Here is a 23,859-nt window from a genome sequence, read left to right as displayed (position 1 = left end):
TCAGCAGGATAATACACGACCGCTTGTTGCATGTCCTGCGCGGGCCTTTCTGGATACAGAAAATGTTCGACTGCTGCCCTGGTCAGCACATAGTTCAAATGGCTCTGAGCACTATGGGACTTAACATCTGAGGTCGTCAGTCCCCTAGAACTTAGAACTACTTAAACCTAACTAACCTAAGGACACCACAAACATCCATGCCTGAAGCAGGATTCGAACCTCCGACCGTAGGAGGTCAGCACATTCTCCAGATCTCTCACAAATTGAAAATGTCTGTTCAATGGTGGCCGAGCAACTGGCTCGTCACAATACGCCAGTCAGTATTCTTGATGATCTGTGGTATCGTGTTGAAGCTGCATGGGCAGCTGTACCTGTACACGCCATCCAAGCTCTGTTTGACTCAATGCCCAGGCGTATCAAGGCCGTTATTGCGGCCAGAGGTGGTTGTTCTGGGCACTGACTTCTCAGGATCTATGCACCCAAATCGCGTAAAATGTAATCACATGTCAGTTCTAGTATAATATATTTGTCCAATGAATACCCGTTTATCATCTGCATTTCTTCTTGGTGTAGCAATTTTAATGGCCAGTAGTGTATATGACTAATAAAAAAACTGTCAGTAGCATATGGAGTGCGGGCGTCACACGACGTGTTAAAGTTGAGCACTCCTGCCCCATGAGGAGGACGGCCTGAGGTATGAGACGTTTGTCGCGACACTGAAACCGAGACTGACCTTGAGCAGCTGGGTGTAGTTGGAGTCGTCGAAGGGCAGGCGGCCGTAGATCATGGCGTAGAGCACGACGCCCATGGACCAGATGTCGGACAGCTGGGGGCGGTAGGGCGTGCCGCGGAGGATCTCGGGGGCGGCGTAGGCGTAGCTGCCGCAGAAGGTCTCGCTCATGGGCGGCGGCTGGCGGTCGCGCGCCTTCATGCGGCCGCGCGCGAAACCAAAGTCCGACAGGCGGACGTTCATCTCCTCGTCCAGTAGCAGGTTCTCGCACTTGATGTCCCTGCGCAAGGCGGCGAGGGCGCTCTAGTCAAATCCACCTCAGTGTATGGGCTGTAATGCGGACGCTCTGAAGAGCAGAATGTGTATGTTTGTGTTTATGGGAGGAGGAGGCAGAATGCAGGAGGGAGAGAGTGGGAGTAATAACTCGTTTAGGACACTGCCAACCTCAGCAACCTACTGTGCGGTAGCCATTACCGAATGATTTGCGTACTCCACTTTGCTTTATTCTGTTCGGCGCTTGTCGTTTATCTTCTTCTTGTCAAAATAGGTGAAGAAACTAATTCTCATCCATCGGGATTCGAGTACGAGTTCCAACAATACAATTAAAGATCAGTAGTCTCTATGACAATACGTCAGATCTGCTTTCGCAGGAGTAAGGGTAACTGTTGTAGGCTGCCAGGCCTGTGAAAGGTTGGCTGTGTTTCCACCCCTCGCACCTCCTCCAATCAACCCCCTGCCTCCCCCACAGTCCTCTCCGCGCCGCTGTCGGCGGTTTCCATTGTTCCCGCGGCCGAATGCCACAATGAAGTTAAATAAAACATGCAGTATTGGTTAGAAATTAATATACTTACTGCCAGACACAGACTGACTGACACGGAGTATGACAATAGGAGCATCTGAAGGACATAAACCTTTGCTTAATGAGTTAGGGAGGACGACTTACGTGACGAAAACTAGATATACTGAACCGTGTACCATTCACACGTTGAAGACTAATTACCAACTCCTTGAGGCCTCGCATTCGTGAGGTCTTCGGTTCAAATCCGGGTCGGATCACTAGGTTTTCCGCGATCTTCGTAAATTGCTTCAGGAAAATGGTTTCTTTGAAACGACAAAATGGTTCAAATGGCTCTGAGCATTATGGGACTTAACTCCTGAGGTCATCAGTCCCCTAGAACTTAGAACTACTTGAAGCTAACTAACCTAAGGACATCACACACATCCATGCCTGAGGCAGGATTTAAACCTGTGTCCGTAGCGGTCGCGCGGTTCCAGACTGTAGCGCCTAGAACCGCTCGGCCACCCCGGCCGGCTTTGAAAGGACACCGCTCATTTCCTTCCCCAACAAAAGTTAATAAATGGTAAAATACAAGACTTTGTTTAAAATAACTTATAGCAATAATACGAGATAAAGATAGAAAGATACAGAAGGCTATAAACTCAATTCGTCCAACCAGAACCTATACAGTTAGAAAATGACGAAATATTTTGAGAGAATTCCTTAGAATCTTCTAGAAACTGAAATTTTCTAATTGGAAACAGAAGTAAAACGATTATATTAGTGTCGCTAAAAGCCGTGGAAATGGGATGGATTGCTGAAGACTAGACGCTGATCTGGACCGTAGCCTACACGCCATATTTCAAACTGAGGCTATAAACAATGGGAATTTGACTCAGAGGCGATACAGAACTAATAATTAAGGGTTTCCCAACGTTTCTGAGACCATTTCTCCTTAACAGTACCAGCTTTCAATGAATAATCACTACTTATCTAAACTGCAGGGTGATAAAACAGTATAGTTTTCAACCGCCTTCGTTTTAAAATGGCGAAAGAGAAAGAATGTGTATTTAACGATCAAACAAATAAATATTTTTGTTGATGTTTTATTGAAACAAGGAACAACGAGTCAGTGAGATGGTTGGTACTACCTGCTTGTAACAATTTGTTTCGCTCTCTTAAGACCAAAATAAAAAAATAAAAAAAACATCACTAAGCGATTATCCGAAGGGACGGAAATAAATAGCTGTGATGTACGGGACAGACAAACAAATGATTTTAATTTCAAGAGAAAGAGCTTCACAGATTGAGCAAGTCAATAACGCGTTGGTCCACCTCTATTCCTGTTTCACGCAGCTATTCAGCTTGGTACTGTTTGACAGAGTTGTTTTATGTCCTGCCGGCCGCTGTGGCAGAGCGGTTCTAGGCGCTTCAGTCTGGAAAGGCGATGCTGCTACGGTCGCAGGTTCGAATGCTGCCTTGGGCATGGATGTGTGTGATGTCCTGAGGTTAGTTGGGTTTAAGTAGTTCTAACTCTAGGGGACTGATGACCTCAGATGTTAAGTACCATAGTGCTTAGAGCCAATTGTTGTATGTCCTTCTGAAGGATATAGTCCCATATTCTGTCCAACTGGCTCATTAGAGTGGCAAAATCCCGACGTTCTCAACTGGGGAGAGACCCGGCGATCTTGCTGGCCAAGGTATGATTTGGAAAATATTAAGTGGCGCTATGTGCACGTGGTAATTACCTTGCTGAAATGTAAGCCCGGGACGGGTTGCCATGAAGGACAAAAAAACGAGGTGTAGAACATCGTCGAAGTACCGCCATGCTAATGTGCTATAAAAAAGCACTCCGTCTTCAGGCCATCCGACGGCCGTGTCATCCTCAGTGGAGGATGCGGATAGGAGGGGCGCGGGGCCAGCACACTGCTCTCTCGGTCGTTATGATGGTATTCTTGACCGAAGTCGCTACTATTCGGTCGGGTAGCTCCTCAATTGGCATCACGAGGCTGAGTGAACCCCGAAAAATGGCAACAACGCATGGCGGCCTGGATGGTCACCCATCCAAGTGCCGACCACGCCCGACAGCGCTTAACTTCGTTGATCTCACGGGAACCGGTGCATCCACTGCGGCAAGGCCGTTGCCAGTGTGCTATAAGGGTGCCACAAATAACAACCGAAGGGACCCTGGCTCTGAAATGAAATGGCAGCCCTGACCACAGCTCCTCGTCGGGCCGTATGGCAGTAAGAAGTCAGTGCGGTATCCGCACCGTCTCCAGACACATCCTCGTCCTGGAATTCCACTGACTGGAGTAGAATGGTCTTCACTGACGAGTATCGCTACGACCTGAGCGCCGATGACCAGTGGAGACGAGCTTGGCAACGCTTTGGACAGCGGTGGGATACCAATCTATCGCCCGACATACGGCCCAACAACGAGGAGTGATGGTCTGCGCCGTCATTTCTGTTCGTAGTTGGAGCCCTATCTTTCTCATCCTCCTCTCCCTTACAACACAGCAGTATGTCGACGATATTCTACGGCCCGGTTTGTTGCACTTCATGGCAAGTAATCCTCGGCTTACATTTCGGCAAAACAATGGCTGCCCACACACGTTGAAAATCTCTATTGTTTGCCTTCGTAGCAAGGTCGCCAGATCTCTCCCCAACTGAGAACATTTGGAACATTATGAGTAGGACCCTCCAAGCAGCTGGGGATTCTGACGTTCTAACGCTCCATTTGGACAGAAATTAGCACGATGTCCTTCAGGAGCACATCCAACAACTCCATAAATCAATTCCAAGTAGAATAATTGCTCACATAAGGCCGGAGGTGAACCATGCGCTACTCATTTGCTCGATTTGCGGAGTTCTTCCTCTTGAATAAAGCATCCAAATTTTCTGAAATTATAAACATTTGTTTGTGTGTACAATTACGCCACATCAACTTATCTTCGTCCCATTCGGAGAATTCCTTCGTGGTGCGTTGTTTTTTTTTTGTGTTAGAGTGTACTTTGTGTACTGCGCTTTGGATTATTCCTTGCGTTGCTCGTTGTTATCTTCTTATATTGAAATTTGTGAAGAGACTAATCCTGGCCTATCGCGGATTTGAGTACGGCTCCCACGACGCCAGGAGACATCGCTAAGTCCCTATGATCGTGTGTCTGCTTTCGCGGGAGTGCGTTCACGGATATACACTGAAGAGCCAACGAAACTGGTACAACTGCCTAATATAGTGTAGGGTTGGGTTGGGATGATTTGGGGGAGGAGACCAAACAGCGAGGTCATCGGTCTCATCGGATTAGGGAAGGATGGGGAAGGAAGTCGGCCTTGCCCTTTCAAAGGGACCATCCCGGCATTTGCCTGAAGCGATTTAGGGAAATCACGGAAAACCTAAATCAGGATGGCTGGACGCGGGATTGAACCGTCGTCCTCCTGAATGCGAGTCCAGTGATTGTGTAGGGTCCACACGAGTACGGAGAAGTGCCGCAACACGACGTGGCATGATGGACTCGAGTAATGTCTGAAGCAGTGCTGGAGGGAACTGACGCTATGAATCCTCCAGGGCTGTCCATAAATCCGTAAGAGTACGTCGGGGTGGAGACCTCTTCTGTAAAGCAAAAAATGGTTCAAATGGCTCTGAGCACTATGGGACTTAACATCTGAGGTCGTCAGTCCCCTAGAACTTAGAACTATTTAAACCTAACTAACCGAAGGATTTCGATGTACTTCATCAGTCCTATCTGGTAAGAATCCCGCACCGCGCAGCACTAAACTAAAAGGGGACGGACAAGTGTAGTGTAGGCAGCCTCCTTCGTCGATCTGTTACATTTTCCAAGTGTTCTGCCAATAAAACGCAGTTTTTGTTTAGCCTTCCACGCAACATTTTCTATGTGTTCCTTCCAATTTAAGTTGTTCGCAACTGTAATTCATAGGCTTTTAATTGAATTTACGGCCATTAGACTTAACTGATTTATCATGTAACCGAAGTTCAACGGATTCGTTTTAGCACGCATGTGGATGACCTCACACGTTTCGTTGTTTAGGGTCAACTGCAAATTTTCGCACCATAGAGGTATCTTTTCTAAATCGTTTTGCAATTTGTTTTCATCTTTACAAGTCGGTAAGCGACATTAACATCTGCAAACAAGCGATGATGGCTGCTCAGATTGTTTTCCAAATCGCTTATATAGATAAGGAACAGCAAACGGCTTATAACACTACTTTGGGGAACGCCAGAAATCACTTCTGTTTTACTCGATGGCTTTCCGTCAGTTACTACGAACTGTGACTTCTCTGACAGGAAATCGCGAATCCAGTCACATAATTGAGACGATATTTCATAAGCACGCAATTTCACTACAAGCAGCTTGTGTGGTACCGTGTCAAAAGCCTTCCGGAAATCCCTTGTCAATAGCACTCAACACTTCGTGCGAGTAAAGAGCTAGTTATGTTTCACAAGAAAGATATTTTCTAAATCGGTATTGACTGTGTGTCAAAAGACCGTTTTTTTCTTGGTAATTCATAATGTTCGAACACAATATATGTTCCAGAATCCTGTTGCATATCGACGTTAATTATATGGGCCTGTAATTTAGTAGATTACCAATACTATCTTTCTTGAATACTGGTGTGACCTGTGCAACTTTCCAATCTTCCGGTGCAGATCTTTCGACGTGCTAACGGTTGCATATGATTGCTAAGTATGGAGCTATTGCATCAGCATACTCTAAAGGAACCTAATTGGCATGCAGTCTGGACCAGAAGACTTGCTTTTATTACGTGATTTGAGTTGCTTCACTACTCCGAGGATATTTACTTCTACGTAACTCATGTTTGCAGCTGTTCTCGATTCGAATTCTGGAATATTTACTTCGTCTTCTTTTGTGAAGGCATTTCGGAAGGCTGTGTTTAGTAACTCTGCTTTGGCAACACTGTCTTCGATAGTATCTCCATTGCTATCGCCCTGAGAAGGCATTGATTGTATCTTGCCGCTGGCATCCTTCATATACGACTAGAATGTCTTTGGATTTTTTGCCAGGTTTCAAGGAAAAGTTTCGTTGTTGAAACTACTATAAGCATCTCGCATTGAAGTCCGCGATAAATTTCGAGCTTCTGTAAAAAACCGCCAATCCTGGAGATTTTGCGTCTGTTTAAATATAGCATGTTTGTTTTCGTTGTTACTGTAAGAGTGCTCTGGCCCATTTTGTGTACCATGGAGGATCAATTACGTCGTTTGTTAATTTATTTGATGTAAATCTCTTAATTGCTGCCGATACTATTTCTATGAATTCAAGCCACATCTGGTCTACACTTATATAGTTAATTTGGAAGTAGTGGAGATTGTCTCTCAGGAAGGCGTCGAGTGAATTTTTATCTGCTTTTTTGAATAGGTATATTTTTCGTTTATTTTTCGAAGATTTGGGGGTTACAATATTCAGTCTCGCTACGACAACCATGTGTTCACTAATCCCTGTATTCGTTTTGATGCTCTTTGTTAACTGAGTATTATTTGCTGCTAAGAAGTCAAGTGTGTTTTCACAACCGTTTACTATTCGCGTGGGCTCATGTACTAACTGCTCGAAATAATTTTCAGAGAATGCGTTTAGCATAATTTCGGATGATGCGTATATAATGCACGCTATTCCTTGTGGTATCCCGAGGGAAACGTTTAGGTTTCGCGAGTGCTTGGATATACGCTACAGCCACCATGTGCGGTTCAACAGTGAAGTACAGAGGAGGTGGTGGTAAGGTATGGAGGTGTTTTCCGTGGATAGGGTAGCGCGTCATTATTACACTTGAGAAAACGCTAAATGTGGAATGATACGAACAAATTTCACAGCACTGTGTACTGCTTACAGTAGAGGAACTGCTCGGAGACGGTGGCTGGTTATAGCAGGATTTCGAAGCACCCTGTATTAAAGCAGCTACTGTGAGGGAACGGTTTGTGGACAGTAAGGTCCTGAAATGGACAGGCCTGCCCACTGTCCTGACCTATCAGGACACCTTTCGAGTGAGTTAGAGCGATGACTTGGCTTGAGACCCCAGCGTTCAACGCCATTACCTTCTCTGGTTTCGCATCCCGAGAGAGAACGGGCTGCCATTCCTCCGCGGACATTCAGAGACATAATTGTAAGACTCCCCCGGCAGAGTCGTCACAAAGGCAAAATGTGGACATACCCAATATTAGTGTCCACTAATAGGTGTACAGATACTTTTTATCAGATAGCGTATGTAAGAGTAATTATACAGGGTGTTTCAAAATGAATGTATGGGTTTTAAGGCTTTGTAGCACATATTACATTCACCTTACAATTATAAGCAATACACCAAATGAAAGAGAAACACAAACAGTTTTTCTTACAATTATCCAGTGTGAACACCAATCACACATCGAGTCGATAGGCGAGTTGTTCCAAAACCTTGATCAATGTGTCAGGAGTAACTGTTGCAATAACACTCTTTCTAAAGTCAGATAAATCAGCTGGTATTGGAGGCAATTACACATGATTACATCAGATCATGTGTGAATGTGGAGGTCATGCATAAAGTGCTGTGTCAACCAGTCCCTTGTGCCCAGTCCACCAGTCGGATACAACATTGTTTAACTAGTCATGTACTGAGTTATGCCAATGAGGCAGTGCACCATCTTGCTCCCAAATAAAGATGTATTGCTCAGCTTCTTCAAATTTAGGCACAGGCCATGGCTGTAGCCCATCAAGATAAGAAACATCAGTTACAGTTGATTCATCAAAAAATAAAGCCACATAAACTTTCTGCAAGTACATTTCTTGGTGCTAAGTGTGAAAGACTCACACTCGTTCAACATGTTTTTCAGTCACTGTTTGTCATCCCATACTCTTCCCATTGCGCACAGATATACAAACAAAACTGTTTGAGTTACTCTTTAATTTGGTGTATTATTTACAATTTTAAGTTGAACGTAATAAATGCTACAGTGTCTTAAAACTGGTATGTTCATTTTGAAACACCCTGTATTGCACTGGTAGAGGGAGTCGTGGAATTTACCCTCTTACACCCAGGAATAGGTATTCGATAATGCACTAGATCTACACGATTCTGTGTGGAACTTATAGCAATGAAAATGAACTAAAAATAATGTCAATCGCCCTGACCCGGCGAACCCCAGAATAGGAAGTTCCCTTCCCTCCCCATACTAAATGTTACCAATTAGAACGAACTGGCCGGGTACTTCGTCTAGAAGAACTTGAATGGCCCACTCCAAGTTTTGAGGTAGAGACTGAAGTAAAAAGCGCCAGCAATAATGAGACGCAATGACTCAGATAACATATTTATCGGCCACATGCTGAACATCAAGACTGTACAATATCGTATTCAGATAAGCCGCCCACCGACGCTGAATGCAACTACCCAAAGGTAACTGCGGAGCTACTTTACAGTGATATCAGCACAGTGGTCTAATTAAATACGAAGTAAATAAATAAATAAGAGCGGAACAAGAGGATGGCGCAATCAGACAGTGAGAGTGAGGTGGGCAGAGAAGGTACCTGTGCACGACTCCCTGGTTGTGGCAGTACTCGACCGCGTCGACCAGCTGGCGGAACCAGACTCGGGCCCGCGGCTCCTTGATGTAGCTCTCCCTGCGGATCACCTCCAGCAGGCTGCCGTTCGGCGCGTACTCCATCACGATGTACACCCTGCGCACACCGCGGCTCGCCTCAGGAACCACACCTCTCACCTGTGTCGTTCAGCCACATACTCTGCCTCTGCGGTTGATAGTTCCGTGCCTGACGCATGTGCACTGGAGACATTCTCGCCCACTGCGCAAAGTGCTGAGGGTCTTGGGGCGGACACGTGAGGAGGCAGAGAAGGAATCAGCCAGATATCGCTAGAGCAGCACAGTCGATCTTTCAATATGACAAATACGAGTGGAATGCAGTAGGTAATGCAACACTTCTTTTCTCTGAAAGCAGGTTGGTTTTATTCAGGATTCCCATGCACCATATTGTTTCCCACCAGTTTGTCTACAAAATCTATTGAAAGTCTCTTCGGGTTTGTTGCCGGATCCTAAAATCAACTTGACTCGATATTTCGGCGATCCAACTGGTCGCCATCTTCAGGAGAATGCTGCTTCTGCTGATGAGTCCCGCTGAGAACTGACGCCAGGCTGCAATCCGACGTCCTATATAGACCACCGTTCAGTACACGGCGCATGCGCCGCCCATCGTGGTTGCTGCCCTCCAACACAGGGAAGTGGCGGCGCCCTTAGTAGAACACTGGTGGTAACGATACGGCCACACCGAAGAACGTTCAATATTGATGCGAGATAATACAGCATTTCACGTCTTGCTAAGAGGAAACCCACTGTCTCTATTGATTACATTATCCGCCAACCTAATTTCAGTCCCATCCCCACATCAGATTTACCATGGAGGTTGAAAGTGATGGGATGCTTCCATTTTTAAACGTTATGGTTTATAAAATACCAGACACAGTGTTCACCGAAAGGCGACGCACACAGATCGGTATCTGCATTCTAAGAGTTTTCATCCACCACACCAAAGCAGTGGCGTCCTTAAGACTTTGGTATACAGAGCACATGCCATTTCCGACGAGGACAGCTTAACCCAAGAACTTGTTCATTTGATGGCCGTTTTTAAGGAATATGGATACTCCGAGAAGCTTATTCTTCGGGCTATGGAATTTGGACCATCTTTTGGAGGTTCATGAAGAGGAACAAAGATCGGTGGCCTTTCTTCCTTAAGCTGGAGGCATATCGTTTAAGATTGGACGAATTTTAAGGAATTTTAACATTAAGAGTGTGTTCCGTCCACCTTCTAAGATTAGGGCACTACTCGGCTCTATGAAAGATGATTTGGCGCTTAGGAAACCCGGTGTATACAAAATTCCGTGTAAATGTGAGAAGGCTTACATTGGCCGTTCGAATCGCACAATTCATGTCAGGTTTGTGGAACATCGCCGTCATACGAGGCTACAACAGCCGGAAAAATCGACAGTAGCAGAACACTGCTTAAATGAGGGAGACGGTATGAACTTTGATGAAACTGTGGTATTGCCAACATTTCCGGTTTTTGGAACAGTGTCTAGAAAGAGGCGATTGAAATTAGGTTGGCGGATAATTTAATCAACAGAGACAATGGGTTTCCTCTTAGCAAGGCACGGAATCCTGTATTATCTCGCATCAAAATTGAACGTTCTTCGGTGCTGCCCTGAGTGCGATATATCGTCGCCAGCAGTGTTCTCCTAAGGGCGGCGCCACCTCCCTGATTTGGAGGGCAGCAACCCTGATGGGCGGCGCATGCTCCGTGTACTGAACGGTGGCCTACATACGACGTCGATTTGCAGCCTGGCGTCAGTTCTCAGCGGGACTCATCAGCAGAAACAGCAATTTCCTGAAGATGGCGACCAGTTGGATCACCGAAATATCGAGTCAAGCTGATTTTAGGATCCGGCAGCAAACGCGAAGAGACTTTCAAGACCTATTACGCCGGGAAAGCCTACGTAGTTACAAAATCTATTTTTCAACATAATTTTCGTTCATTTCCTTACGCCACCTTACTGGGAATGCCTGTATGCCCGAATGGTACAACTCTAATGATCGACGTCAGATCCGATGTTTTGCTGTAACAATAAGGTCCACATCATCCACACTCTGCTTCCCATGAGGTGCATCCTTCATTGAGCCAAACAGATTGAAGTTGGAACGCGCCAGATCCGAACTATAGGGTGGATGAGGAAGAACGGTTAAGTTCTGTGAGCTCCACTCTGATGTGTGCGACTTCATACACGATGGTAAGGAGAGGTGAGCTACAGACTGGTGCGGCAACTGACATCGTAGGGAAACTGGACAGGAGCACAAATGATTAACGAATAAGTCAATAGAGTAAACAGAAGATTTACTTAATTTGTATTTCTCCAAGCATAGGAAAGCTCATTACAACTAATTCACCGACAAATAGAGTCCAGCTCTCAATGTCAACAGGGAAGAGGCTCTGTCAACTAAAGCAAGAACAATGGAACTTTACTGGCATATTAAAACTGTGTGCCGGACCGAGACTCGAACTCGGAACCTTTGCTTTTCGCGGGAAATTGCTCTACCAAGGGGCTCTCGGACGGGGCGTGAGTCGTGCTTGGGTAGCTCTGTTGGCAGAGCAATTGCCCGCGAAAGGCAACGGTCAAGAGTTCGAATCTCGGTCCGACACACAGTTTTAATCTGCTAGGAAAGTTTCATATCAGCGCACACTTCGCTGCATAGTGAAAATCTGATTCAAGAACAATGGAGTTGGAGCTGCGACTAGGCGGCATCTTTGTGACGTCACACGGTGAAGAGACTCCAGGTGCAAGTGGCCTGCCGGGCTCCCACGATCCATCTTATATCGTGGCAGCAGAAACACCCATGGTATGGAGCCACCGGATGGGTGACTCAGCAGACGTTCTCTATTGGGTCCACTGAATACCGCACGACCGCTATCGGCGTCTGATGGAAACTTGCAATTCCGTTGCCAACTTTGACGCCCATGGGCTGATATCGATACGTAATAACAGTCTCTGGTGCACAGACTTGTATGAAACCATGAGTTGTCGTGGAGAAGGAGAAGATCGATTGCATTTCTGTGGTGATGAACACGCTGAGGCCGTTTCTTCAGTTTTCTGATTGTTGCACCATGAGGCAGGACATTAAACCCCTTCAGAGTCCCAGAAGACCGTCGCTCTGGCTTTACTGGTTGAGAGTGCGACTTTAAACTTTTTCTTCTAGGAGAGTTGCCTGTGACGCCACTCTATGGTTTGCTGTTTCGTTTCCGGTTCGAAGTAATGAACCCACATTTCGTCGATGATGTTCGACAAACAATTGTCACTATCAGCCTGGTAACGCGCGAGAAATTTCTCAAAGTTGGTCCTCCGTTACTCCTTATAGTATTTTTATGTGGTGAGGAATAAGTGGGCACACACCCTTGAGCACCCCAACTGGTCGACACAGCACTACCAAGAGTATGCATGTCCAGAGGAACTTTGCATCGTAATCAGAACAACACATGCACTGCGATGTCGTATTTATCTTCCGACACGTGACAAGCGACTTTTAAGTACAACGTGCGACCTATAAGGGATGGACGAGTACAGGCCATAGACTCATGGTTCACGGCATATGGAAGTTTGGGTTTGGCAATGAGTCGTGCACGTATAGTCAAATGGTATGGCGACCACTCGCGATAAGAGGGAAATCCTAGTTCGAGTCCCGGTCAAGCACAGATTTTCATTGCCAAAATTCCATTCTACAGCTGATGGTTGTCCTTATTCGCAACTGCAAATTAATTTAATGTATAAATGAAAGTGTCTGCACGTTCAAACACATCTTCGTCTGCGTAATTACTCTGCTGCTCACAATAAAGTGCAGGGCAGAAGGTTCAATGTACCACCTTCAAGCTGTCTCTCCACCGTTCCACTCTAGAACGGCACGCGGGAAAAACGAGCACTTAAATTTTTCCGTGCGAGCCCTGATCTCTCTTATTTTATCGTGATGATCGTTTCTCCCTATGTAGGTGGGTGCCAACAGAATGTTTTCGCAGTCAGAGGAGAAAACTGGTGATTGAAATTTCATGAGAAGATCCCGTCGCAACGAGAAACCCCTTTGTTTTAATGATTGCCACTCCAGTTCACTTATCATGTCTGTGGCACTACCTCCCCTATTTCGCGATCATACAAAACGAGCTGCCCTTCTTTGTGCTTTTTCGATGTCATCCGTCAGTCCCACTTGATGCGGATCCCACACCGCTCAGCAATACTCCAGAATAGGGCGGACAACCGTGGTGTAAGCAGTCTCTTTAGTAGACGTGCTGCACCTTCTAAGTGTTCTGCCAATGAATCGCAGTCTTGGGATTGCTCTACCCACGACATTATCTGTGTCATAGTTCCAGTTTAGGGTATTTGTAATTGTAATCCCTAAGTAATTAGTTGAATTTACAGCCTTCACATTTGTGTGACTTATCGTGTAATCGAAATGTAGTGGATTTATTTTAGTACTCATGTGAATAACTTAACACTTTCCTTTATTCACAGTCAATTGCCACTTTTCGAACCATACAGATATCTTATGCAAATAATTTTGCAATTCGTTTTGGTCATCTGATGACTTTACAAGACGGTAAATGACAGCATCATCTGCAAACAGTCTAAGACAGCTTTTGGGATTGTCTCTTACGTCGCTAATATAGATCAGCAACAACAGAGGGCCTATAACGCTTCCTTCGTCCGCCCCTGGTAGCTGAGTGGCCAGCGCGACGGAATGTCATACCTACCGGCCCGGGTTCGATTCCAGGCTGGGTCAGAGATTTACTCCACTCAGGGACTGGGTGTTGTGTTCTCCTTATCATCATCATCATCATTTCATCCCCATCGACATGCAAGTCGCTGAAGTGGCGTCAACTCGAAAGACTTGCAGAAGGCGCACTGTCTACCCGACGGGACGCCCTAGCCACACGGCATTTTTGTACTTCCTTCGGGATCGCCGGATATTACTTCTGTTTTACTCGATGACTTTCCGTCTATTACAACAAGCTGTAAACTTTCTGACAGAAAATCACGAATCCAGTGGCACAACTGAGGCGATGTTCCATAGGCACGCTGTTTGCTTAGAAGACGCTTGTGAGGAACGGTGTGGAAACCCTGCTGGAACTCTAAAAATATGGAATCAATTTGACATCCCCTGTTGATAGCACTCATTACTTCATGAGTATAAGGAGCTAGTTGTGTTTCGCTAGAACGATATTTTCTGAATCCGTGCTGACTCTGTGTCTATGAATCGTTCTCTTCGAGGTACTTCATAATGTTCGAATACAGTTATGTTCCAAAACCCTACATCAAATCGACGTTAGTGATGTGGGCCTGTAATTCAACGGGTTACTCCTACTTCCCCTTTTGAGTATTGGTGTGACTTGAGCAATTTTCCAGTCCTTCGGCACGGATCTTTCTGTGAGCGAGGGGTTGTGTATAATTGCATTATTCACAACTGTGTGAGGTCGGCCGGAACGTGGTAGATCGGGACTGTTCTCGCGCCCTTGTTGCGATGATGACAGAAACCTCCCCGAACTACTCACCATGCTTTTTTTCACTGCCAGGTCTCCGTAGACGTTCTGCAAGAGTCTATAAATATATGTGATGCTCTTGTTATCCGCCAAAGGAACTCAACGACAGCTCACTGCTTGGAGCTCGCACCCGTTACAGAGGCCATTTTGAAGGTTTAGTATGGAAACTTCATGAAACTATAGGGGAGAAGCGGGATTATTCCACGAAGTCGCACAACAAATTCTGCATGTTTTCACCCGAAACTGACAGAGAAAAAAAAATTTGTATTACTTACTGAACGCCCCTCGTGCAGTCCCGGAGTTTTTCATTTCTCCATCTCCTTGTCTGCAATACGTGTCGTATCACGAGAGGTTTACCTCCTGCATTACGTATAAAGGGTGACTATACACCGTCTGTCCAAAAGGTTCAGAGATTGAGTTTATTCTGGGCGTACAAGCGACGTCAGCGGCGTGAGAAATTTGTTCCACACATGATGGATCCCGATCTAAAACTATAATGTGTGGACTCCTATCGCAACTAGATGGAAATGCAAAAGACGGTAATTCTTTTCTGAAATAATAATCACGTTAGCTGCAATTGGTATTTTCAACACAAACCTACAGCAAACTGAAAAAGTACAGAAATTCACATAAAGGATTAACACTTTTGCAACATAAGCGACATTAATGCCTTCATGGCGCGCAATTTGAACGTCCCAAAGAAGGACTTTCAGACAGTTTCACGTGATTGTATGAACGTTCTTGTGTTGCACACAAATGGGTGGGGAAGGGCTGGGGGGAGAGACTATGGTATTTCTGTAAAGCCTTAAGCTTTAAAACAACCATAGAGGGGGGACAGACTATGGACTTCGTATACAACCTGAACCTGAAAAACAACCATATCACCTTCTACTTATCTTTTTGCAAATGCAGTCTCGAAACCTTTGTAACTTACTGGTCGATGTCCCCCCCCCCCCCTCCCCCTCTTGTGAAAATTGTAGCTTAACTCGTAAAGTTTGCATGGACAGACTTACGCGCGAGATTTGTCAGAATTTGATTCCTTTTTCTCCCTCTCTTATTACAGGTAGTGTAATTTAGAAGTTCTGTTTCACTATGACGTCTATGAGGAGAAAGCGAAGTATATTTTGTGACTCCTTAAATCGTGGTAGCCTGTCATAGATCAGCGACAGCTCTGAAGTGCCTATGGTCGGATTCCTCCAGATGTGAAGAGTATTAAAGGATGGTATGAAAAGACTAAAGAGGCTGCCAGTGGTCTCGACAAGGCAAGAAGCGACAAACCAGGAATGAGTGACGACTCTGTTGGTATGGTGCATTACAGCATTTCATCACAGTCTGCAGAAATCAACACGTCGTGTTTCCAGAGAAAGAGGCATACTTCAGAGCACTATGGTGAAAATTTTATACGAACAGTTGGGTTTCCATGCATACTGAAAGCAACTCCTGCAAACTTTGCAGCCATATAATAGGTCCACACATACTGAATTTGGCAGGAGCATTCTGGGACGAATAGATGCAGGTAGTTACTACCTTGGTAAAGTTTGTTTCCCCGATGACGCGACTTTTCACAACTCCTGGAAAGTCCATAGGAATTACGTCTGGACCTGGAAGTCGGAAAACACACACAGTACAGCACGTAGTATCATGTATCTTTACCCACCCATGGGCGTCAGTGTTAGCACCGGAACTGCAAATTTCCAGCAGACTCTGACAGCGGTTGTGCGGGATATAGCGGACCCAATGGTGCACGCCCGCAGCTTAGTTCATGAGCACCCTCTGCCGCCGCCATATAGGATGGCCAGGGGCACCCACTTGACCCTCTTGAACTTTGAGCCTATTCATTACGATGTCACTGTTTGCGCTTAGTATAATGAGCCTCTTCGTTGTTGACAGTGATAGCTGGACTCAATTTCTTGCTGCATTATCTGCAATCAGTCTTCGTTCGCTTGTAGAAATACAAGTTAAGCAAATCTTCTGTTTCTGTGTTAAACTGTTCGCTAATCATTTCTGTTCCTGTCCAGCTTTTGTATGAAAACAGCTGCCACACCACTATGTAGCCCACCACGCCTTTCTGTTGTGTACAAAGTCGTACATGACACAGCTTATTAGGAAAAGTCAGAAAGTGAACTTGTGGTGTGACATAATGCACCTTAAGATGGTACGACCTTTTTTTCACTGAACCTGCCATTACTGAAACTATTAACCTGAAAATGTTGCAATTTTATGTTTCATTTCAGTTAGAGAAATTCTAACTATAGACAGAGTTTCAACAAGATAGCGCACTGCCGTGCTGGGGGATATTTGCTCGCCAATTCGCTAAGTTTGTAAGGTTTTGAGGACAGAATAACTGTGTAAGCTGTAAATATTTTTGGTTTAATGTTGCAACTTTATCACGGAAATACATACATTTACACAGCTTACAATGTGACAATGTTATGACAGTTGTCAAACGAATGCTCCTCATCCTCAGGAAGTGAAATAATTCTAAAAACAGCAATGGTACATTTTAGCTAGAAGTTTCTTTACAAAATTAATCCTACGACTACGTCATGATGTTGGCCAGTACTACGATAAATCATCCGATTCAGGTTAAAAAGTTCGGTACTACTTAGGATGAGAATCAAGTCTATGGAGGATGGTTAGTTCTGTGACAAGTTGAGCGAACGATTACCCAAGGTCACTCGAGTTTACAGTGGATGCAAGCTGGTGAACCAACAAGTTTAGGCCTTTGCTCACGGTATTTACCTTAGCTGGAATGAGCTGTCGTCTGCATAGCTGCTCTAGTCCTCTGAAATTCCTATAAAAACTAATTATGCATTTACTGATTTTTCCAGCAAAAACTCTCACTATGTTTCTCGTTACGTGAGAAAACATGTACTCGTCCCTCGTGTTGGAATTTGGTGATATGCACGCGCATGGCTGGAGCAGTATGCATATTAAAATGCCCTCTCACTCCTTGCAAGAACAATTAACTAACTGGCTGGTTCGTTTCTCCACAGTTGGATCTCAATGACGCTACAGCTAACATCTAGCTGAATGTCAGCTGTAGTCAACACAGTGTTCACACACATTTCTCCTCTGCATCGTACAGAGCGTTCTGCGCCCTGTTCTGTTCTTGACGCCAGTTCAGAGAAGAGTCCCCGAAAATTTCGCTCTTGTCTTTCTCGTAGCCGAACTGTCTCCCAATCTTGGTTCTTTCGTTCTTCATCACGTTACAGTTTTTTCGACCAATAGGAGCGTTTCTCTTATTCTGTGAAAACTCTGTGCCAACCGCAATGCCCCTACCATTAAACTACATCGAAATCTCTGCACTTTAAACCTTCCTAGTTCGTTTCCACCAATCGGACGTTTTGTGCTTCTGCAGACACGTAAGAGTTACATGCGCACATCACATGTGTATCACTCGCTGTTCACGTACTCAACTGAGAAATTCATTACAACTGCTGACTGTAGCAATTGACCTACTTAATGACCAACTTCTATTTTAATATTTTTTATACCTTAAACAATGGTTCGATCTAGTCTCCTTATCATTCTATTTTATGTTGTACTTGATTTCATGTTTACAGATATGAGCTCTTAAGTGATGTTCTTTTTTCTTTGAAAAATTAACGTTCTTTCTATTTTTCTGATTTTTATACAATTCTATTTAACATATCGAAGGTCCTTTTCTTTCAATATAGTTGTCTACATTTTAATTTTAATTTAAATTCAAACAATTTGAGCTTATCTATAAATCTGTATCATCTGTAATTTTTTTTAGGCTGATCTGTTTTTTGATTACCTGATTTATAGTAAATGTTCATGGATAAGTATTGAAGTTGAGGAAACATTCATTTAACATTATCCTCCCATTTTTCAATATTTTTCACTTTATCTCCAGCTTTCATATCAATCACAATCTAAACATATTTCATTTCTTATAAGAAAGCTTTATGATCTATATTAAACCCCCACCGAATCATTCTCATGACTTTACAGGCATAATCCTATACATAAACATCTTTATATTCCACAAAAACTTTAAATCCACACATTAAAACTTTACAAAATTTTTCAAATCTGTCTTTTACAAACATATTAAATTTCTAATCTTACTAATTATTTTACAAAATTTAAAATGCATCGTGGAATACTTAAACCCATTCATATTTATATATCCTCTATTTTTGACAAACATATCACACATTAGAATCTTAACCTCCCAAGAAATGTTAATATTAGGTTTTCTTAATTTAAACATATGAAAAATATGAAATACAGGGGAATATTATGATATGTCAAGATTAAAGTTTAAAAATATTGTTAATAAATATCTATTGCTAACACCTAAAAGTCTTCAAGTTCAAATATTTCTTTTTAACACAATCGTAGAAAGTATCCCCTTTTTCGGATAGTAGTCTGTCACAGACAGTTCTTTCTCCTACATCTGTAACATGATTCATTGAAAACGTGACTTTACTTCATGTGTTTCGACGTGCCTCCATCGAACATGGAATGACGGTGGGCCGTGTGCCTCGCTGTGTCTCCGTTGAGCATGGAATGACGATTGGCATGCGCGTCGCCTCGTTTCTGCTCAGCATGCAGTGACGGTCGGCAGAGAGAAAGGTTGCTGAAGGTCTCAGCGTGTTGTCAATGCGTGGTTGCCTTTGTTCCATTTCTCATGTGCCCATGGTGACGTTGTATTGGAGATCCGTTTTTGGCAGCATAAAACTTTTCTTCTTCATTCGTCGAATCTGTGTATCGGTTCATCGTTCGTCTATTCGTCTCTAGGTATTCATACGAGTAGCCATCTTCTATTTCTCGGTATGACATCTGAGGATGTTGCAATTTGCCATGAGGAATATCGGATATTTATACTGTTAGAATAGTTAAATTGGTTGGTTGGTTGTTTGGGGAAGGATACCAGACAGCGTGGTCATCGGTCTCATCGGATTAGGGAAGGATGGAGAAGGAAGTCGGCCGTGCCCTTTCAGAGGAACCATCCCGGCATTTGCTTGGAGTGATTTAGGGAAATCACGGAAAACCCAAATCGGGATGGCCGGACGCGGGATTGAACCGTCGTCCTCCCGAATGCGAGTCCAGTGTCTAACCACTGCGCCACCTCGCTCGGTAGTTAAATTGGTTTCTCGTTGTTAGTTAAATGCAATAATAGGCTTGAATGGGAAGTGATTTGAAAAGGTTTCTTGATTTCTTCTGATCCAGGCTCTTCCTTCTTCCAAATCCTCTACGTGACATCTCCTGTTCTTGGTGGTTCTTGCTGTCTTCTCACTTGGGTCTTCGTTCTTCTCTGGACCGGGAATAGGGACTGAAGACCTGTTTAGTCTCGTTATCGTTTAATCCGTTCTTGTAGCGTCTTCTTTGCAATTGATGTGTATTCTTTTATTGTATTCGGTTGTTCATCTAGATAGATTGGACAGCCTTCCATCGTTTTCTTGCTTCATCCCCTGAGTAATCAGGGGTTGTTTGGCAGTTGTTGAATTCCGTAAAGCCTGATAACAGTTTCAGTTATTCTACACGATGAGGTACAGAAACGCGTCTCTTCTTCTTCTTCTTCCTGTGGTGAATTTAAACACCCGCTCGTCCTAGCTGTAATACGTCCGCCTCCGTTCCGGTTCGGTGGACGTTCATCATCTCTCCATATGCTGCTTTAAACAGTTCGCGGTAGAAGTGCCAAGTATCTAACACTTTCGCCAAACCATTGCTATAACGCTTGTATGTGGCTTTCGTATGGATAAAGCTCATGTCAGGGTATATGTTGATTGTATCCAGGATGCGTTGTAGCTCTACAAACTTTTCCTCATAGGTGTTATGCTCTTGGACCGTTACTTCCACCAAGGCCTCTTCTTTCGTCATCTCGTAAGGTGACGTCGATCTGGCCGCAATGATGCTTCACCTTGTCTGCTGACTTCATATCTAATACAATGTTTGCCCCTGATTTGATTATCTTACTTCTCCTGCATCCTCACCTATTCTCTATTTCACATGATATCATTATCTATTTTCTTATAACCCTTACTCCCTTAAATTACGCTACAACTTTACAAACACTAAATTTTTAATAAACTTTACAAAAGTTATAATTTATTCTATAAAATGTTTTTCTTATCACTGTTTTTATTTTTTAATCTCTTCTCCCCATTCTACTTGATTTTCTTAACATACAGGTCATGGTGCCCTCATCTTCATCACTATGGATAGTAAGAGTGAAACTTATGGTTAGTAAGTTAGTGAATTCCTTCCACCACCTCATTTTATTATTCTAACTACAAGTACTTTATATTATTTTTGAAAACTTTGCACCTTCGCTTCGACTCCCGCGTCTTTTTCTCTGCAATCTCTTCTTCTTGGCATTAACTGTAACAGCCCTTCAAAATATAATATATATCTCTCCTCTTTTCCTTTCGTTTTCAACAATGTTGTTTATTGTTCTATTGCATTGATTTAAAGCTTAATTTTTTTCTCAGTTGTATTTATCCCTCTCTCCTTTTTCTTGATAGTAAACTTTTATGATCCTTCCTTTCCCCATCATACTCTTCCTTACTGAAATCTTTTCTGCGTTAATCTTACTTCTTACTGTTTACCTCCTTCCACGAAATAACATGTTTCTTGCTTAGCTTAATAATTCAATACTTTTTCCTAATTATTACCTCCTAACGACTTCTTATATTTATTTCCTTCATATCTTTATTTCAATATCAGTTTGTGGTACCTTCCGTAAATCATACATGCTTCACATGTTCCCCAAAAATGTCTCAATTATTTGTTCACCGTCCTCAATGGAACAAATTCGAAATGACTATCTCCTTCTTACATAATTCTTTATTTTCTTCCCACTTCTTTACTTCCTTTCGTCCACACAAATCAACTTCCTTCTCCTTTACACTACGTCTTTAAGAGAGAATCTACTACTATTTCGTCCAACTATCCACTTGCTGATTTCTACCTTCCTCTTTGCTTTCTACTCTTTGCCCAGAACACATTTCGTTTGCAGAAGAGTTTCTTTAGTTGTTACTTTCCTGTCTTTTCTTCACAATACCCTTTTACCTTCCTAAGAAATTTGTTTTCTTTATTTGACTAAGATAAGTACAAGTTAAAAGTTTTGTCTGTGTGCATTTTGTTATCTTTCATTCTCTTTGATTTCTGGACATTTAATACAACTAAATTCTCGTGTGGAGTTACTCTTTTTTTCTTTTGTTTACCCTTTATACAATTTCAAATGACTCACATGGTGCAAAGCCAATGATTTTCCTGTCCTATATATGTCATCTGCCTTAGGTATCACTATTAGTGGAATCGATGCTGCTTTAACCTCTTGGCATACCATTTCTCTCTCCGTTTCGTATAAAAAAGGTACATCTTTTACAATTTGGTCATAATCGGTTTTTGTATTACTGTCTGTATTCACCGTTAGTAATTCATGTTCCTCATCATCGGTCTACTCTCAGTCAACTGAAACCCAGCAAGCTGGTGTTTGTATCCTATTACCCCCGACGATTCAGAATCTTGCTGATCAAAACTAAGTCTACTGACATGTTTAAATATACAATTAACTTCATTTTGCGATTGAATAACTTGTGACTGGTCTTCGTACTGTTCATCTCGTCAATTCTGTCTTACCTGGGTTTGGTGGCCTCAACTCGATTTCCTGTACCGGTTCGTTTCGCGTGTTTTGTCCTGCTAAAGCTTGATTTTCCCAACCTTTCTGCGTTCTGGCCATTCCATTTCCACCTGAGTAACTTGGATTTTGTTGTTCAAAACCTCTAAACCTTCCTGCCTCGTTTGCAAGGTGATTACATCCCGGATCATAGTTACCACCGCAGTTTCTAGGACCAAATTCAGTATTGCAATTCCACGGTCCACCAAAGCCATGGTTATTATTCGACCTCTGTGAATTTCCAAAACCATAGTTATTATTGTTAGCCCATGGGCGATTACCATTCTTTCCAAAACGATTACCTTTTCCTGCCATTGTAATTATTATTAAAGCCTAATCAGTTGCTATTATCCCCCTACCACTGTTATCTCTCACTGTACGTTGTTTCTTCGCGTCATTTTCACTGAAAATGAATTCAAGTTCTCTTAACATCCCTTTAAATGCTTGTATATTATCTCCTGCCCTACCAACCAATGACTGCTGATAACGTAACAGTAACTTCATTGTGCACATACGTATCAGTTCCCCATCACTGTATGCATTATCTAAACACTGATTTTTTTTCGTCATTTCTTCGAAAAATCTAACTGGTTCGCTTTTCTCCTGAATTTTCGAATAACTCTTTCTGTAACAATTCATACTTCATTCTATTTTGGGTTTCCGTGCACCAGTATCGCTCCAAGAGGGAGGATTTAAATTACATATACGACTGGCAGTTTGCAGCTACTCTTTGGGTGGTTTCCGCTATAGCGCCATCCATATGCCCACAAATGAAATCAAGTTTATGTCTACGTGGCCAATGCTCTGATAAACCGATTTGGAATTGATTTATATACTTGCGTGGGCGTAAGCCGTCCCCGCTTTCTTTGTAATGTTGGAATTCTCTGACTGTCAAAAAGTGATCATTGTCAAATTTTTCTATTCCACCATACGGCGTTTGTGTTTTCACAACATTATCCGTTCCCTTCAACTGTGTCATGTTTTCTTGTATTCGTTCAACCATATTTGGGTCCTGAGATGATAGTTTTACGTCTCATCTAGCTTCGTATCTACGCAGTGGTGCCCATTTATCTAAACCGTACCGTTCCTCGTGTATCGGACTGAAAGATTCGTTTAAATTTCCCATAAGTGGATCAGTGTTTTGCCATCCTATTTGATTCATATTGACTTTCGGTCTATAACCTTTTGTACTATAGCTTCGAAATTGAGAAATTGGCACATGTGTCGTCACAACTTTCTCTGTTCTCGCGTCACTCGCGTACGTTCGGAGGGTCGGCTGCCGCTCTGTTGGAATGCGCGCGTTTACCGTTTCTCGCTCCATTGTCTGTTGTGACGGCACATCACATGCTTCGCTCACCTGTGTTATCTGTTCTCTTCCCATTTGCTTCTGTTTCGTTTCGGTAATTACTGACGCAACCTCTTGTGGATAGACAACTGGAATCTCATGACTTTTTTGTGTTTCCGCTAATGCTACGGAAGATTGCATAACTGACTTGTTTACTTCTGGATTTCTATCCATTACTATGTCGGATGATACTACCGATTCCGTTCCCTCACTACTGCTTTCTGTACGGTTCTCCGTACACTGTTTCGAAGCTGTTCATACTGTTTCTGA

The 23,859-nt window shown here is 43.4% G+C and overlaps 1 protein-coding gene across 1 annotated transcript in view; it reads right to left on the bottom strand.

The window, feature by feature from the left end:
- The window catches only part of LOC124620241 (testis-specific serine/threonine-protein kinase 4-like), a 132,820-nt gene that overhangs the window by 44,226 nt on the left and 64,735 nt on the right, over window positions 1-23,859 (bottom strand). The window contains exons 5-6 of the mRNA XM_047146909.1: window positions 9,035-9,184; window positions 734-1,010 (exon numbers count right to left, since the gene is read on the bottom strand). Of these exons, the coding sequence (XP_047002865.1) occupies window positions 734-1,010; window positions 9,035-9,184 (427 nt within the window). The remainder of the gene's footprint in view (window positions 1-733; window positions 1,011-9,034; window positions 9,185-23,859) is intronic.

The sequence above is a fragment of the Schistocerca americana genome, chromosome 6 (genome assembly GCF_021461395.2).
Source record: "Schistocerca americana isolate TAMUIC-IGC-003095 chromosome 6, iqSchAmer2.1, whole genome shotgun sequence".
Taxonomy (NCBI): Eukaryota; Metazoa; Arthropoda; class Insecta; order Orthoptera; family Acrididae; genus Schistocerca; species Schistocerca americana.
This window is presented reverse-complemented; position numbering and strand designations above follow the sequence as displayed.